This window comes from Pelodiscus sinensis, chromosome 3 (genome assembly GCF_052426305.1).
Source record: "Pelodiscus sinensis isolate ZL-2025 chromosome 3, ASM5242630v1, whole genome shotgun sequence".
In the NCBI taxonomy this organism is placed as follows: domain Eukaryota; kingdom Metazoa; phylum Chordata; order Testudines; family Trionychidae; genus Pelodiscus; species Pelodiscus sinensis.
Window position 1 is genome coordinate 146338705 of NC_143054.1, and position 15453 is coordinate 146354157.

A 15453-nucleotide genomic window follows, 5' to 3' on the forward strand; every position below is an offset into this window, starting at 1 on the left:
GCTTCACTTTCTGTTTATAATTGTTTTCTATTTCTGAATCTATTTCTGTTGCTTTTGTGCTCCTTTCCCTGCAAAAGACTGACTCCATCCCACTGCATATGGCTTGAATAGCCACATTTCTATACCCGTTTGGGTTTATCTGCACACCCGAGCCTTAGTTTGGGGCCTAAGCTACATCTGTCTGTGCTCTCTCTCCTCTTTTCGCCTGCGGGCTAAAGTGTAACCCTCCAACTCACTCTGAAGAAGGCATAGCATGTCGCTGCCACTGCCCCAAGAGTAGGACAGGAACCAGATTGTAACTCTGAGTCTGGTCTCTGCGTCTCCAGTGTCCCAGGAGGGAAGTATTTGCAAGCTGCAAATTACTTGCTTCCCCCTTTATTGCTGGGTTCAATTAAGGGTTGGTTAATTGTGGGGTATGGGGTGTAAACAAGGCTTTACCCACTCCTTACCTACCTGCACGGAAGAATGGCTGCTATTCCCTCCCTCCCGGCTCAGGCATAAGATCTGAGGGGGTTTCTTATGCCTCCTTTCTCCCCCATGTGCAGCAGGACTCAGGATTAGGCCCCTTCTGTTATCCAGGTTCCAAGACACACTAGAATCTTAGTGCCTGCTTGACAATGTCGTTTAACAATCAGTGTTCTGTCTAGCCCCAGCCACGCCTAAATCCACATGTCTTTCTCCACAGCTGAAAGAACAAAGGGAGAAAGAGAGGCGACAAAAGAAAGCACAAGCTGGAAGCGTCTCCGAGGAGAGTGGAGAGTTTGATGACCTGGTGTCAGCCCTGAGGTCGGGTGAGGTCTTTGACAAAGATTTATCCAAGCTCAAGCGCAGCCGCAAGCGTTCAGGGAACCAAGGCTTGGAGACAAGTCGGGAGAGGGCAGTGACCAAACTAAATTATTAACAACAAAAGGAAGGAGGGGATGTAAAGAGCAAGAACCAACACAAAGAAGATGACGACAAAGGAAAAACCAAGAAAGAGGAATATGTGTGACAGCAATTGGCTGATGGTTGCCCGCAAGGGCTCACCAGCCCTTGGCCAGAGATCAGTTTTCCTCCCTTCCTTCTCCTTCCCCGTGCACCTAATGCGGAATGGCTGGAAAAGTGCCTCTGGGGAACCACCAGGGTTTGTGACTGGGCCATTCAGATTATTGGCCAATTTACTTCTGGGAGTCTTGCCTCCAAGCTCATCAAAGGCCCATTGATGACAACAGGAAGTACTTGGGCCTTGTGGACCACGGGGCAGCTGGGGGAAGGTCGTTCACTATGTGCCAAAGTACAAATAAGTAGTGTTCTCTGCCTGTTGAGAATAAGCAAGACCACTACTATTTTAGACTGGCTCTGAACACACATGACACTTCGTCGAGACCTGGAGCAGCCTTCGGGAGTTTGCATGGAGTAGTTTTAAGAGAACTGGATTTAGAAAGAGTCATTGACTAGAACCTGAAAAATGCTTTTGATCTCACATACTGTGTATTTTTATTTGTGTTTTTGTGGCCTGTAGTATCCAAAGCAAGTGGCACTCAGAAGGGTAGAAATGGGGTTTGGACTAAGATGGAGTCCTGGCTCAAAAGCCCATAATTGGAATTGATAAAAGAAAAGCATTTACAAAACTTTGATTTTTTTTCTAAAGCCTTTCTCTGGAACCTGTTGAAGCTTTAAGGGATATTCTAGAACCCAAGAAGATGGGAGAAGGCAAAATACATGTTGTAGAATAGGTGTTCTAATTTGGAGTCTAGAAAAAGAACCCACAGCTGATTGGAGCCAGACCTAGATGATCCTACAGCCTACTGTAATTGTCCAAGGGTGGGCAGGGAATAGCACCTACTGGCTATAATTTCATATTGCTTTTGCATCATTTTGTTAGCATCACCAAATGGAAAGTGGGAACTGTCTGGGATCATCATGTCTTAAATAGAAACTGTCAAATGGGGTCACTGGCAGTGGAAATAGGATATTTTCTTTCCGCTTGGTGCCAGCTATGACTTCATTGGGATGAACTGGAGCTTGCATCTAACAAGTTGGCCTTCTCAGCAAACCCCTGAGGGAACCATTAAACATCATAATATATGAACATGTCAAAGGACAGCTATGGCACCACAGGACTTTTGCACGTGGAAGGAGCTGCTCACAATGAAGGGACCATAAAAAAATCCAGGAATTAATTAGGAAACCGATGTGAAGGGATCAGGAGAGCTTTGAAAATTACAGTTAATAGGAATTTTTTATTAAAAACTAAAAATGCAAAGCACACAACCAAAACCAAACAAATCAACCAGAAAAACAGTTTTATTGCTATTTCTGTTCAACTTCATGACTCTAGCAATGAGACTAGCTTATGCAGATTGTCACATTTCCTTTTGTCTTCCTTAAATGAGATTTTTGGATATCTTCCCACAGACAGAAAAAGGATGAGAAAGAAAGGAGCATTCTGGATGTGATACTTGATGAGAGAAAAAGACCCATCCTCTACAAAATAGCATAAAAAACCAATAGCAGGAAATTGCGCAGAAATCTGGAGAAAATCAGAAACAGCTCAGTTTGCCACTTTAATTGCTTGGCTTTATTTTTCTTCAAATGTCATTTAACTTCAGGCTCGACATTCAGTCTGCACAACAAAACTCAATGCCCCAGGCACAATGCCTGATCAGTGTTATATTCAGAAAACATCGGGAAATCACACTGTGGAGATTTTCTGAACTCTTGGAAAGTTAAATAATTATGTAAACTATGGAGATAAGAAAAAAGTTGAAAGCTGTAATGCTTTACTGTGTTTTAAGTCTTCCAGCCTAGAATTTCCCTGTTGATGACATTCCAGACCACCGCACCTCTGCAGAATACTCGTGGTAAAGAGTTGGTATCTTACAAGAGCTGCGTGCATTCTCCTTCAGTATTATTCACTATCCCCTCAGGGATTAGCAGTTGACAGAAATGTCCGTTGTGGCAGATATTGGCACCTTTTTAGGAGAGAGATTGTATTTTCATACAGGATTTTTCAAGTTTAAAAACCTCACAATTTTAAGCAATTTTTGTAAAACTCCAAAATAAGATTAAAAAAAAGTTTTGTAAATTATATTAATAAGCTCCTCACTGCCCCCATACTAGATCTGTGCTATATTCCAACATTATTTTTTAAAACATGCCGTGTAACCCACCTTGTGTGAGCCATATGAGATCATAATATGTGCCAAATAGGTATACAACTGAGTTCAGTTTTTGATAGTCTCCAAATTCCAGGCCTGAGATTTTTAAGGATGATAAATATTGGTCCTTTTTAACCTATTTCATCTTTCCTGGGTTTAGTGTTCACCTACTAATTCAGTTTTAGTACCAAGGTCAGATTTCATCCTTGATGTAAGCAGATGTGATTGACTCCCTAGTTTCACTGGAGTTGTACCCTCTTGGTCCCCCCATCTAAGACTTACCCATTTCATTAAAAAAATTCAACAGAGGTTGAGACATAAAAGAAAACTCAGCTTGGGTGAAGAGCCTGGAATTTGAGAGAGCATCTTCCCACCAGCAGGCTTGTGTTAGGCTTTCTGACATTTGTGTCACCTTGCAGTACCATGAATGTAGAAAAGGCAGAGAGAGGCAGGCTATGTTACAAAGTCCAGCCCAAGATTTGCAGAGAGCTCCGTGTGATAGTCAAGTCAAAAGGAGTTGATGAAATCTTACAGCTCCCAGACTGGTGTCCATAGCACATCAGGTCATGTTGGGCAGCTGTAAGCCATGCTGAGAGTGAAAGGCCTAAAGGAACCCCTATTCACCTCCTAGATCTACTCCAGCTTAATTTTCTCAGCATCAGGAGTTTGAGTCTCTGATGCTGGTTCAAGGCTGCTTTCTCCATCCTAGGGCAACTTCAGCCCATTCCTCTTCTCTGACCATCTGCCCAATGGTAAAATGTTCTTGGGACGAGGAATCTCTTGGCAAGGGCTTGGACCCACTTGCTTTGAGTCATGAAGGTTGGCAACAGGGAGAAAGGCCCATTCACTTGTTTTTGTGAAGTGGCCGGCCACATGGGAAAGGAGGAGCAGCTGCCTTCATGCTGGGACCACATTCCACTTTGATTTTAGACCCACAGGTGCTGTGACTTCGTGTAGTTCCCTTGTGCCATTCAAACACACTTCTCTGGGGAGCTGCTAACTGGCTAAGGAAAAGGAAGGTTGTGAGACCATATGAACCTGCAGGAGCTCCCTTCCGCTGTTTTGGCTGCAGTGGTTGTTTCCCTGGCTAAGTCCTAGGAGTCAGCATTTCCCAAGATTTGAAATAAATGTCCATCTCACGCGAACAAGGGAATAGTGATAGAAATGTAGCCGTGTTAGTCTGGGGTAGTTGAAGCAAAATGCAGGACAATGTAGCACTTTAAAGACTAACAAGATGGTTTATTAGATGATGAGCTTTCGTGGGCCAGACCCACTTCCTCAGATCAAATAGTGGAAGAAAGTAGTCACAACCATATATACCAAAGGATACAATTAAAAAAATGAACAAATATGAAAAGGACAAATCACATTGCAGAACAGAAGGGATGCGGGGGGGTGGGAAGGGGGAGGAACTGAGTGTTGAGCTTGAAAGGGAAGACAGAGAACTGTTCAATGAAGGGGCTCCCTCTGCTGGGCTTTCTCCCAATTTCCCATCTTCTCTCATCCCATGGATCTGATCCCTGAGCTGAGACTTGTCCTGCAATGTCATAATGGCGCCACTGCTTTTCCATCACCCCTGTGCTCTTCTGCACCTTGGCTCAATCCAACCCTGCAGCATCCTAGGAGCTGTCTCATCTCCACCTGCTCTGGTCCTAGCTCAGCCCAGCCAGTCCACACTTGCCATTGCGAGCATGAGTGCAGATGAACCACGCTACAACTGTGGAAGTTTCCCTGAAACACTCAGGGTTGGTGCAGCCTCAGTGTTTCCCTTGGGGGAACCCAGTGGCATGTTCACCGTAAGGGGATAAGCTGCAATCACAGGGAGTCCTGCACATGTATGGACCTGCCCTTGATCTCACAGCTCCAGGACTTGCTGTTAGAGCAGGGGTGGGCAGTGATTTTTTAAGTGGGGCCACTTCACAAATTTCTGAAGTGGCTGCAAGCCACCCCAGAAGGGGCAAGGCCTCAGGCAGAAGGGGCAGGGGCAGGAGGCTTCCTGTGCTCCCCTGCCCATAGACCCTGATTGGCCTGGGGATGGGGGAGTGGTAGGGTGGCTTTGAGCTGGATCCAGCCCATGGAGGTGGTCTTGCCCACCTCTGGGGTAAGGGATTTGGGAGCAGGAGGGCCTGTGAGGTCATTTGGGTGTGACCTGGAGCATGGTATTGGGGTGCAGGGGTTTGGTTGTGACCTAGTGCAGGAAGGGATTGGGATCTGGGGCAGGGGATTGGGGTGCATGGGATATGGGCACAGGAGGGGGGCAGAGGGTTTGGCATGTGTGAGAGGGGGACAGGAGTACGGGGGGCAGAGGGCTGGGGTCCAGGGTGCCAGAGGCAGGCTATGGCAAGGAGACTTATCTGTGAGACTCCGGGCCAGCAGCCCAGCACGTATCTCAGGCAGGAGCCTGCCCTGCCCCCACACAGGCAGCAGTGGCCGTGTGATTGGTGACTAAGAGCCTGAGGAGGAGGGGGTGCTTCACATGCTACAGGCAGCTCCCATAGGCCAGAAACCAGCCAATGGGATTGTGCTGGGGGGCGGGAGCAGCCATGAAGCACCCCTTCCGCCCCCCCCCAGCACAATCCCACTTTTCCGAGTGGTGTGCAGGAGCAGGGCAAGCAGGGGAGACTGCCTGAGGCTCCCTGCTATGTCTGTGGGCCAGATCCGGTGGCTTGGCAGGCTGGATCCGGCCTGCAGAGGGTGTTTGGCCCAGGACTGTGCTAGAGCCTAAATCCTCTCTCGCATTGCATTGGTTAGCCCCAGGTGCCTCTGCACACTAGTGTGTAGCTCGCCCTTTTAGTGCATTGTGGCTAGAAGGGGCATGGGGAAGAGCAGTAGCATGGACACAGACCTTCCTGTCTCCTACCATTCCATTCACTCTCCTGCAGGAGCTGCTCAGCTCAAACCCCAGTGCAGCACATTGGCAGGCAAAGGCAGCCCATGGGAGGGCTGCATCAGTAGGAGACCCAGCTCACTCATTTGGTGGCTATCATAAAGCAAGAAAACCCATCCCTGGAACACCCCCAGGAAACCTTCCCCTCTTCCAGAAAGAGAAAGGGACAGCCTCGGGCAGCTGGACTTGAATTGGTCATTTTTCTCCTACATTATGACATCATCATCATCACTTTTTTTTAAACCTCTCCTTAGCTTAACCGAGGCACCTCCTGCAGCCTTCCCAGCAGTTTTCATGGTACTTACCCCAGCAAGAATGATTTAGCCACTGTTCCAAACACCCCCTGCCAGCCACAGAGGAATGCTGACAGTGGCCTGCTAAGCACCAGCAATTCCCAGGGAAGGAAGGGAGATGGGAACCGTGGCGCAAGGACCAGAGCATGTGCAAGGGAAAGAGGACAAACAAGCCTATCTGGGGCAACTGCCAGCAGAACTGGGATTTGGTTAATTCTAGAGTCAGACCAGTGTAAAGGCTTCAGGCAAGGGAAAGTCCCCCCTGCCAGGGAACCAGGAAACAGTGGTTCAAGCTCTTCTGCAAGGAGGAATCTGTAAGGAGCTAGCCTAGCCCCCACTGTGGACAGGCTGATGTGTGGGCCAATTGAGCACCCTCTTCAGTTCTCCCCACCCGCACAGCCCCTCAGTTTTTAGCCTAACTCTCCTGCCTTGAGGCAAGGCCCTCCCCTGGCATCTCACTGCTACAGACCACTACGTTCTAGCTCCTGGAACCGGCCCTCCAGGCTGCCCTTCATTAGCCTAGTGCAAGCCCATGATGGTTCAGAGGTTTGCACCAGGTGGCCACTGTAAAGTGGTTAGCACAAGTTCTTCGTCACTCTCTCTCTCTCGGGTCGGGGTCACTCTTGTGAATGTCACTTTTCCAGAGCTCGGGACAGTTGACATCAAAGCAGCTCTAGAACGTTGGAGCAGAAGGGCCAGGCCATGTTCTTCAGATAACTGAAGAGCCAGGCACCAAAACCACTCTCGCAGTAGTAGTGCCACCGGAGTAGTGCTTAGTGACTTTTGGGAAGATGACCTGAGTGTTCTTCAGAAGCATTTCTGTAGCATGCTCTGGTGTTGGAGGAAAAGAGAAGGGCTGGGAGGGGCTTTGTGGTCTGGGCATTTCTGTGAGGGTCAGCCTCTTTGGAAGACTCTTTCCACTCATCAGGAGCGTTCGTGTACTGAGCTGGGTTGTGGGAGGAGGCATGTGTCTGAAGTGTCCTTGAAGGGAATGGAGACGGGTTGTACAGTTCATGATGTACATGATATATGCAGTTTTGTTTCTGGGTAATTTTTTTTTATTTTGGTTAAATGTTTTTTAAAAGAATTAAGGTTTTTAGGGAGCTCAAGGGGGAAGCTGTAAATCTGATACCTCTATTTATTTTGCCTTATTTTAGTTTGCTACGTTTGCATGTATGCACCGCACTACAGCAAAGACTATTGAGACTGTGCCAGGGCATTACACCAGCTAGCCGGTCTGCTTGGCACTTCTGGGCTGGGCGGTCAAAGGCCGAGGGCTGTGTATCATAAGTTGTATGAAGGGCGAATGTGGGAGACAGGGAGCGTTCTCTGGATTTTTGTATCCCATTGGCCTGTGCCTCCCTGAAAGTAATAAGCTGACCCAGAAGAGCTTTATCTTTTAGACCAATGACAGATTGCTACTTTTGTGCACACTTTAATTTTATTTTATCCCTAGTCTGAACAGTGGGCTAAAAGGTATTAGCGCTCTCCTTAAGCTCTGCCCACAATCCCCAGCTTGGACCAGCAACCCTGTGGACCTGAATGTTTCCACAAAAGTGCTTAACTCTGAACAATATTCTCCTTAAAAATCTCAATGTTAGGCTTCAGAATTAACAAGTCACTGAGACAAACTGGGATAGGCCTCACCCCTCCAGGCTATCATTCCTTTCTGGCTGCAATCTCTTGTACAGCTAGTTCGGATTAGGAAGCCTAATCCAAACTAGCTAGTCCGTGCCGCGTGTAGCTGTGCGGCACGGGGTCCGAACTAGTCCAGCCCCCTGCCCAAATCAGGACCAATCCCAACTAAATCATCCCAGCCAGGGCTTTGTCAAGCCAAGACGTGGAAACTCTAGGGATGGAGATTCCACCACTGCCCTAAGTAACCCATCCCAGTGCTTCACCACCCTCCTAGGAAAACAGTTTTTCCTAATGTCCAACCTAGACCTCCCCCACTAATCATTTTGGTTGCTCTCCGCTGGACCCTTTCCAATGTGTCTACATCCTTTCTATAGTGGGGGGCCCAGAACTGGACACAATACTCCAGATGTGGTCTCACCAGAGCCAAATAAAGGGGAATAATCACTTCTCTGGATCTGCTGGCAATGCTCCTCCTAATGCACCCTAATATGCCATTAGGCGCTGAAAGCAAACATCAGATGTTTCAGATCAGGTTGCTCTCCATCAGTGCTTGAGACTTTTGAAGTCTCACAAATGCTAAATTAGAAAAGTTTGCCCACAGGAGCTTGAGTGGGGTCCGGTGCTGCTGTAATGCCTTGGTGTATCCTCATTTCTTGGATCAGGTTAAGACTATAAATGAATTAAATGTACAAAACCTGTAGTGTCCTTTTTATCTGCACCTTTTTATAAGAATATACTGTAATACTTAAAAAAAATTAAAGATATATTGTCCCCAGTTTTTGCCGTTATTTTATTATTGAATTTTGCATGTTTTATTGGATGTCAGTAGGGCACACCTGATTGATAAGTGAGAGGGCTGTTCTAATGCCCCTCTATGCAAAGCACTATCTTTCTGTGACCTTTCTTTGGGTGAGAAGACATGACTGAGAACCCTCTCTGGAGCCCAACAATTGGGCAAAGTGTTCACTGCCCACTGTTGAGACAATACAGCTTTGTTTTCTGTTACCCCACCACTGCAGGATATCAGAGCTGGGAGCCAGCAACAAGCCAGAACAAGAACTTGTGCCTTTCGTGTGGCGTTGCTGAATACCAACCCAGCCCAATCCAGTGTCCTCTTTGGAGCATAGTTTTGTTGGTAACCCTTCTAAAGACCTGTTGTGTGCCATTCTGTATATTAGAGGGCAGAGAGGTAAAAACAGATCAGCTAGGCACTGCAATGCTAAGTATTGTAACACTTAACTTTGTGGTATCTAGAAAATCACTGGAACAACACCAGGTGCCACCAAACCTGAGTTAAGTGCCAACCATCTACAATATTAAGAGAGAAACAGATGCCCTGGCCTACACTATGGTTTAGGTCAACATAAACTAATTCTCAGCAACACTCAGAGCAAGGGGAAGGGAGCATGATCCAGGTCATAGGACTGCTGGCTTAGCTAAGAATCATCTTGATGACCTTGACATTTCCAACTGAGTGACCCTAGGATATGTCAGGGAATAGATCCCAGGTAGCAATTGAATGAGGCCAGCTGAAAGGAAGCTAGAGATAGAAGGGTCATCCCCAAGATGGATAAAGCTTTCTAGGACAGTGTTTCTCAACCGGTGGCACACGTACCCTTAGGGGCTATGTGAGAGAAGTCTGGGGGGTACTTGCAAAGGGGATTGGGGAGGTGGTGGTGGCACGTGCCTGTCAAACTGAACAGTCAGAGCCACGCTCTGCAACATTAACAGCGCTGGTGGGAAAAGCATGTGGCTGCGGCGTCGGCTCCCGTGAGACCCAGGGCAGTTCCAAGTTGGGGGGAGGGTTTGAGTGGGGAGAAAAATAAAATCACTTCCACGGCTACCTCTCCTAGTTCAGTTCCTCTCCAGCAGCCTCCCTGGGGTTCTCCAGCAGGGAGGGTGGCTGAACCTGGAGACGCGCATTACCCCCGCCCCCACCAACAGCGCAGTACAACGCAGCCCCATTACCCCTTCCCCATGGCGCTGTGCAGAGGAGCTAAAGGTGGTGAAGCAGGACAATAAGCCTTGCTCCAAAGGACACCCCCCTCCTCCCCGCATCAGTGGCATAGCAAGGAAGGTGGGGGGGGGGGCAGTTGCCCCCAGGCACCATGCTGGGGGGGGGGCAGGGGTAGGAGCACACAGCCCCACGCGGTGAGCCTGGTGCTGGTGGGTCACTTGCTCCCTGCAGACAAGCCGCTGAGGCAAGGCTGGGTGGCAGGAGTGGGCACTTCAAAGGTAGGGTTACCATACGTCCAGTGCCTGGCTCTGGGGAAGGGGAGGGGCAGTGGGGTAGCGCTCAGGGGTTTGCCTGGCCCTGGGGGAGGGGTGGATGTATTGGGTTAGAGTGTGGGGGAGGGGCTGGGGGTATGTCTAATTTTTTTAAAGGGGTACTTTATAAAAAAAAGTTGAGAAACTGATCTAGGAAAAGGGGATGGGGGAGGGAACAGGGCATGCTACGCAGAGGAGAAGCAGTGAGAGTGGAACAGCATCGTGGAGGGCAAAGGAAGAGACAACGTGAATGGTGTGTACTTCAAGGAGGGACGGGGAAATATGTTGGAAAGAGGGATGTTAAAATCATGTATGCTGATTTGACACTGTTTCCCTGGGCTTGGGCAAAGCCATTAACTGGATGTTGCTGCATTATAAAGCCAGCCTTCCCTTCACTTACCACCTCATTGACATCAAAAGCTAAGTATGGGACACCGCCAGCCTGCTCAGTTAGCCTCATAATATTAGTGCCTGAACTACTATTGATAGGTACCGTTTTTTTCTTCCCTTCCTTTCTGTTATAAATTCTGGGATTTGTTTATTTCTAGCCCAGCTTCCAGTTCATCTGAAAAAGTGGGTTTTGTCCGTGAAAGCTCATGACACGATATATATTTTGGTTAGCCTCTAAGGTGCCTCAGGCCTACTCATTGTTTTTAAAGTTACAGGCTAGCACAACTACCCCTCTGAAAGATCATTTAATACAGCAACTGCGTAACCACTAAAACGCATTGCAGTTACATGTGCTGTGGCTGTGCAGTATGAATGCTAGCTTTATGCTGCAGTGTCACCGAGGTATGGGGAGCCACCGGGCCCTGCACCCCCATTCACAGACAGAGGTGAGACTCAGCCAGCAGGTTTAGTGATTCATAGGGACACAGCAGCGAACAGCCTTGTTAGCAGAGGAACCAGGAGCAGTCACTACCATCCATTGTGGGGAGAAGAAAACCTGAGCCCTGCACCCCCTCCTGCTCCAAGTCTCCTCTCTAACCCCTCAACTGGTGGAAACTGCCCCATTCCCAGTCCCCAGCCTGAGTCAGCCCCGCTTCTCCCTTTGTTCCCCTTCCCAAGCAAAAGGTATTATCTGCTGTCGCCTGGTCCTCAGAGGCTGAACATGCTCCCACAGTGAGTCATGCCCAGCCTCCCACTCCTCATCCAGATAGTGTTGCAGTGCCTAGGAAACTGAGGCACACCCCCACACACTACAGAACAGCACAGGACCGTAGAATCACACACAACACAAAAAAGCAGAGTGAATACTGTGACTACAAGAGTAACCACAATCATCATTAGATCACATCTCTCCCCCCCTTCATGACCGAACTGAGCTGGGTCACTCAGCCACTGGCCTGGGGAAGTTCAGACCCCCTGCTCTGGGATAAAGCGTCAGCTATGACATTGGCTCTTCACTTAACATGGACCACTCCCATGTCACAATCCTGCAGGAATAGGCTCCACCTCAACAGCCTGATTCTGCCCCCTTCATTCGGTGCAGTCAGGTCAGGGGGGAGTGGTCGGTAACATGGTGAAACAGATACGGCTGCAGGTTTCTAAGAACCCACACTATAGCCAGGCATTCCTCTCTATGCTCCCAAGATAGCAGCTCTTTGCTCAGGTAGATGATGGGGTGTCGTCACCCCCCCCTTCTCACCCACCTGCATCAGCACCGTCCCCAGCCCAGTGTCGGAAGCGTTGGTGAACATCATGAAGGGCTGGTCAAAGTCTGGGTTCACCAGCTTCTTGGTCTGGGGAACTGGCCATTCTCTGATGGTCTCCATCTTGGCTGGCTCTGGCTTTAAGCAGCCACGCCCCACCTTATGGCCCATGTAGGACACCTCAGCCAGGCCCAACATGCACTTTCCAACTTTTATAGTGAGCCCAGACCCCTGCAGCCGGTCTAGCACTTGGCTGGCCTGGGACACATGGATCTCCCAGGGCAGGCTAAAAATGCAAATATGGTCAATATAAGCCAGGGCAAAGCTCTCCATTCCCTTCAGCAGCTGTTCCACCAGGTGCTGGAAGGTGGCAGGTGCCCACTTGAGGCTGAATGGCAGGGCCAGAAATTCATAGAGCCCCCAAAGGGGTGATAAACACAAATTTCAACCTGTCATCTGGATCTAGCAGCACCTACCAATAGCCCTTGGGGAGGTCCATGGTGGTGAGGTAGCAAGTTCCCCCCCAGCTTGTCCAGGAGCTCATCAAGCCTAGGCATGGGGTAGGCGTCGGACACATGAGCTTCCACTAGTCTACACAGAATCAGCTCACTTCGTCCTTCTTGGGGACTAGCACCACTAGTGGTTGGATCACCCCATGTCCTAGACCTCTCTTTCTAGGCCCTGGGCTGTCTTTCCCGTGGCTGTGAATGGAGAGCAATGCACAGTAGGGTGGGTGCCTGTCTATGCAGTGGTTAGCCAGGCTAGTGAAGAAAAGTTCTCGTGGGAATGCAGCACCTCTCTGATCTCTGTCTGCTGGTTAGAGGTGAGCTGGCCAGAGGGAAATAGCTTCCAGCAAGGAGTCAGCTCTGGTCCCAGGGAACGCATCCACCAGGGGACCATCTAGCTGTCCCTCCCAGTGCCTACTCATGGCCAGCACCAAATTCTCCCTGCCCCAGTACAATTTCGTCATATTGACAAGGTACAGCTGGTGTCTGTGCACCCAGTTGGACAGTTCCACCACTAAGTTCACCTCATTCAGCTGCTTGGCCACTTTAAAGGGGCTGTCCCAGGCTACTTGCAGCTTGTTCATCCTCACAGGAATGAGAACCATCACCTGGTCCCCAGTGATGTAGGCACGTGCCTATGTGGTGCGGTCATACCAGACCTTCTGCTTCTCTTGGGCCCTGCCCAGGTTCTCGCTGGCCAGGTCCATGAGCTCAGGCAGCTTTTCTCAGAAAGTCAGTACGAACTTCACCACTGATTCCCCATCAGGGGAGGCCTCCCCTTCTCATGCATCTCTCAAACAAGGCCAGGGGCCCCCTCACCCTGCTCCTGTACAACAGCTCAAATGGGGAGACCCACTGCCTTGTGGTAGCGAGTAGCCTAATCCACAACCACCAAGATGCATTCCTTCCCTGATAGGGTTGCCCTGCTGAGGGGGCCCACTAGGTCCATCGCCACCTTCTGGAAAAGCTCCTTGATGATGGGCAGGGACCTCAAGGCCTCTTTCTTCTTGTCTCTTGTCTTGCACAGCTGTGGGCCAGTCTCACGAGGTTTTCCCTTCACACCCGGACTTGCTGGCTGTAAATTCATCAGCCAGCTGCCCTGCACTGTACAGGTCCCCCGGCTTCCTGTCCATCAGCCACAGTCTCAGGTCAGGCAGCAACTCTCTTAGAGCTGTTCCAAGACCAGCAGCTTAACTAGGTCTTCTGGGATCTGGCCCAAAGCCAGACTACCCACTTGTGGAGATATTGCACCATCCGGGAGACTAGCTCCACGTAGGTCTCCTCAGCGCCCTCCGGCATTTTTTCCTGTACGCCTCAGGGATCAGCTCAGACATGTGCAGCAGCGCTTATTTGAACCATTCACCATCCCCCTGTGAAGCCCCTCCACCAGGCCGAGCAACCCTTCAGCCTTGGGATCCAACACGAGGTGAGTGGCTGGAGCCAGTCGGCTGGGAGAGGGGGGGGACCTGGTGCAGTTTGCAGGCTCGCTCAAAGGAATTAAGGCATCCATGTCTCCCGTGTCCTTACACTGGGACACGTACCTCTCACAGTGACCTGGAGTCCCAGCCTCCCCACTCACCGCAGCCCGCAGCTGAGGCCTCCCTGCCTCTCAGCTCCACCATGCTCATGCTGCTGCTCTCTCATTCCTGGTGCTCCTTCTCCCATTCCTGGCACTCCCGTTCGCGGGTTCGACACTCCTTGCATTGGCTGTGGTGCAGGCGCTTTGCAGTGAGGGGCTGCTAGCAACAAATGAGGGTGTTGAAGGAACCAGCAGGGAAATGGCCTGTGCCCAGGCCCAGCTCCATACGAGCGACCTGGCATGACTGTGTAGGGGGAGGGGGCTGAGTGTTGGGAGCCTCACTAAGGAGCAGCTAATAGCTCCGCTGGTGGAGAATGACTGGTCAGAGCTACAGGCTCTGAGTCCCAGTGGGGCTCCTGGGATGCCCGGAGAGCCAGGGAAGTGCTGGGGAAGGAGAGGGGGAGGGGGAGCAGAGGCAGTCAGTATAGAAGCCTGGAGTCTGTCAAAGCTGACTCCCCAGTCAGCTCAGGGGAGCCCCAATTCAGGCTCTCCCTGGGGGAGCTGTGGAGGCTGCAACTGGAGCTGAAAGTGAAGCAGCGTGAGCTGGGGAGCAGCGACTGGTGGACAGGCAGAGAGAGTGAGAGGACGGTGCAGAGCAGAACCATGAGCTGGAGCTGGAGGAGAGTTGGGACAAGAGGGCCTGCCTGGGGGCAAGTGGGGAAGGGCTCTGGGATGGCAGCACTTGGGGGGAAGCTGGACTCCAAGCTGCACCTCCATTTAGAGAGGGGGAGGACATAGATGCCGACCTCACTGCCTTCAAGATAGCTTCTGATCTGCATCGGTTTGACCCTGAAGAACACGCAAAATACCCTGGTCCTCAGTCAGAATCAGCAAGAGGTGCGGGACACCCCAGAGGAGGGGAAGGGGAGCACCATGGGTAGAGCTAGACAGGGGCAGCCCATAGCCACAAGCCCAGTGTAGGGAAACTGAGGCACAACCCTTCGGGGCCATAACCAGTCCAGCAGTGGAATTCCAAATGGAGCTGCACAGGGATCCTTCTTTAGAGAAGCTGAGGGCCCTGGCTGGCCAGGGCAGTGCTGGGTACCTGTAGGAGGACCGCAGGGAGAGGTTCCTGTGGAAGAAGGGATTTCTGTACCGGTAATGGATTGGTCCATGACAAACTGAATCCTGGGAAGTGAGGAGGCAGCTGGTGGTACCCCAAGGCCTAGCACCTGTGTCCTTTTGGGGCCTGGAGCCTGTGTCCCCGCTGAGGCCCAGGGCCCGTGTCCTCTATGGCCAAAGCCCCTGTGTGTGTACCCCAGGGTATGGGGCCCATGTTTCCAGGGGTCCGGGACCTGTGTCCCCCTTGGTTCCGGGATTGTGTACACTGGAGCTCGGGGCCTATGTCCCCCTGGGTTCCGGGGACAGTGTACACTGGGGCTCGGGGCCTGTGTCACCCTGGGCCAGAGTCCATTTTCCCCCAGGTCCTGGGGCTAGGAACTGTATCCTCACCAGGGTGTGGGGCTTATGTCCCCCCTGTGGCCTGTGCC

At 50.6% G+C, this 15453-nt stretch overlaps 1 protein-coding gene across 5 annotated transcripts in view; it reads left to right on the forward strand.

Moving 5' to 3' along the window:
* Positions 1-8734, forward strand: part of DAAM2 (dishevelled associated activator of morphogenesis 2) — a 371485-nt gene extending 362751 nt beyond the window's left edge. For all 5 annotated transcript variants that reach the window (XM_089777421.1, XM_075925085.2, XM_006131756.5 and 2 more), the window contains one exon: positions 686-8734. In XM_089777421.1, coding sequence (XP_089633547.1) covers positions 686-901 — 216 coding nt within the window. In that variant the 3' untranslated portion in view covers positions 902-8734. The remainder of the gene's footprint in view (positions 1-685) is intronic.
* Positions 8735-15453: the final 6719 nt, after the last annotated feature.